Source organism: Corvus moneduloides, chromosome 7 (genome assembly GCF_009650955.1).
Source record: "Corvus moneduloides isolate bCorMon1 chromosome 7, bCorMon1.pri, whole genome shotgun sequence".
Classification (NCBI taxonomy): Eukaryota; Metazoa; Chordata; class Aves; order Passeriformes; family Corvidae; genus Corvus; species Corvus moneduloides.
The window spans coordinates 38,489,497-38,491,145 of NC_045482.1; the positions used below are offsets into that span (position 1 = coordinate 38,489,497).

The 1,649-nt window shown below is 71.9% G+C and overlaps 1 protein-coding gene across 1 annotated transcript; it reads right to left on the bottom strand.

Annotated features, from left to right (window-relative positions):
• Nucleotides 1-345: 345 nt before the first annotated feature.
• On the bottom strand, nt 346-1,171 carry RPRM (reprimo, TP53 dependent G2 arrest mediator homolog). Its single transcript, XM_032114280.1, has one exon. The coding sequence runs from the start codon at nt 1,097-1,099 to the stop codon at nt 707-709; it is 393 nt and encodes a 130-aa protein (XP_031970171.1). The 5' UTR covers nt 1,100-1,171; the 3' UTR covers nt 346-706.
• Nucleotides 1,172-1,649: the final 478 nt, after the last annotated feature.

The following is a 1,649-nucleotide window of genomic DNA, read 5'->3' on the forward strand; positions in this document are numbered from 1 at the left end:
ATCTCCCCGCGCGCAGGTATGCGAGTCCCGCGTTCAGCCAGACGCGGGGGCTGGAAAAGCGCCGGAAAAGCGCTGGAAAAGGGAAGTTTTAACGCGACTGGACGGGAAATCCCGCCCGGACGGGCCGCGGGGGGACAGGGAAAGCTCCATCCCGGCCGCTCCCCGCTCCCCTCCGCGGCATCCCGGGACTCGCGGGCGGGAGGGATGGGATGGGATGGGATGGGATGGGATGGGATGGGATGGGATGGGATGGGATGGGATGGGAAGGGATGGGATGGGATGGGATGGGAAGGGATGGGATGGGAAGGGATGGGATGGAGGCGGACGGAATAAGCAGCCCAGACCTGTTGCCATCAGAGCACGCTTTACTTCGGCAGCCGCGGGCGGCGGGACGGGACCGGGACGGACCGGGACGGGCCGGGATGCGCCGGGATGCGCCGGGATGGGCGGCTCCGGCCACCCCGAGCATCTCCTGGCCTCCGGCATCCCGGGATCCGTTCGCCTGCTGCTTTTCAGGAGGCTCCAAGCCGAGCCCGCGTGTCCGCGGGAGGGCTGCGGGCGGTCAGTCCGGCGGCCAGCGCTGCGGTCAGTCCGGCGGCCAGCGCTGCGGTCAGTCCGGTGGCCAGCGCTGCGGTCAGTCCGGCGGCCAGCGCTGCGGTCAGTCCGGCGGCCAGCGCTGCGGTCAGTCCGGTGGCCAGCGCTGCGGTCAGTACGGCCCCACCACCACCGCCTCCACCTCCTTGGACGGGCGGCGGTCCTTGACCAGAAAGTTGATCATGCCCTCGGACTTGATGAGGAGGTTGCAGCCGAGGAAGAAGATGCCGAACACCACGGTGAGGGCCAGCACGCACATGACGGCGATCTGCACCACGCGCATGATGTACAGGCTGCGCTCGTCCGCCGCCGCGCCGCTGCCGTCGGTCACCACGGAGGCGGCGGTGCAGCAGCGCAGCGCCCGCTCCAGCTCCAGCGCTAGCAGCCCCGCCGCCGCCGCCGAGGAGCCGTTCAGCCCCGCCGGGATCGCCAGCGAGCCGTTCATCCCTCCTGGAATCCCCAGCGAGCCGTTCATCCCTCCTGGAACCCCCAGCGAGCCGTTCATCCCCGCCGGGAGCCCCGCCGAGGCGCCGCTCGTCCCGCCCGGCAGCCCCGCGGCCGCCGCCGCCGCATGCAGGCGGCCCGAGCCGGGCCGGGCGGAGCCGTGCCGAGCCCAGGCGAGCCCAGGCGGGCCGGGCGGAGCCGTGCCGAGCCCAGGCGAGCCCAGCCTGGCCGCTCCGCGCTGCCCGCCCGGCACCGCCCGCTCCGCTCCGCCCCGCGGGGACAGCCGGGGAGGGGACCGGGGTGGGATGGGATGGGATGGAGAGAGGGAGGGGAGAGGGGTCGGAGGGAGGGTGGGTGAGGATGGAGAGGGAGGGGAGAGAGAGGGGATGGGGATGGAGGGTGGGGATGGGAATGGGGATGGGGAGGGAGGGGACGCGAGGGAGGGGAGAGGGCTTGGAGTGGGAGGGTTGGAGTGGGGATGGGAGGGAGAGAAGGGAGGGTTGGGATGGGCAGGGAGGGAAGAGCGTTTGGGAATGGGAAGGAGGGTGGGGATGAGGAGGGAGGGTTGTGATGGAGAGGGAGGGGAGAGGGTTTGGGGTGGGAGAGGGAGG

Excerpts from the sequence above, each read along its gene's own strand:
- RPRM (XM_032114280.1), bottom strand. The coding sequence starts at position 1,099 with ATGAACGGCTCGCTGGGGGTTCCAGGAGGGATGAACGGCTCGCTGGGG.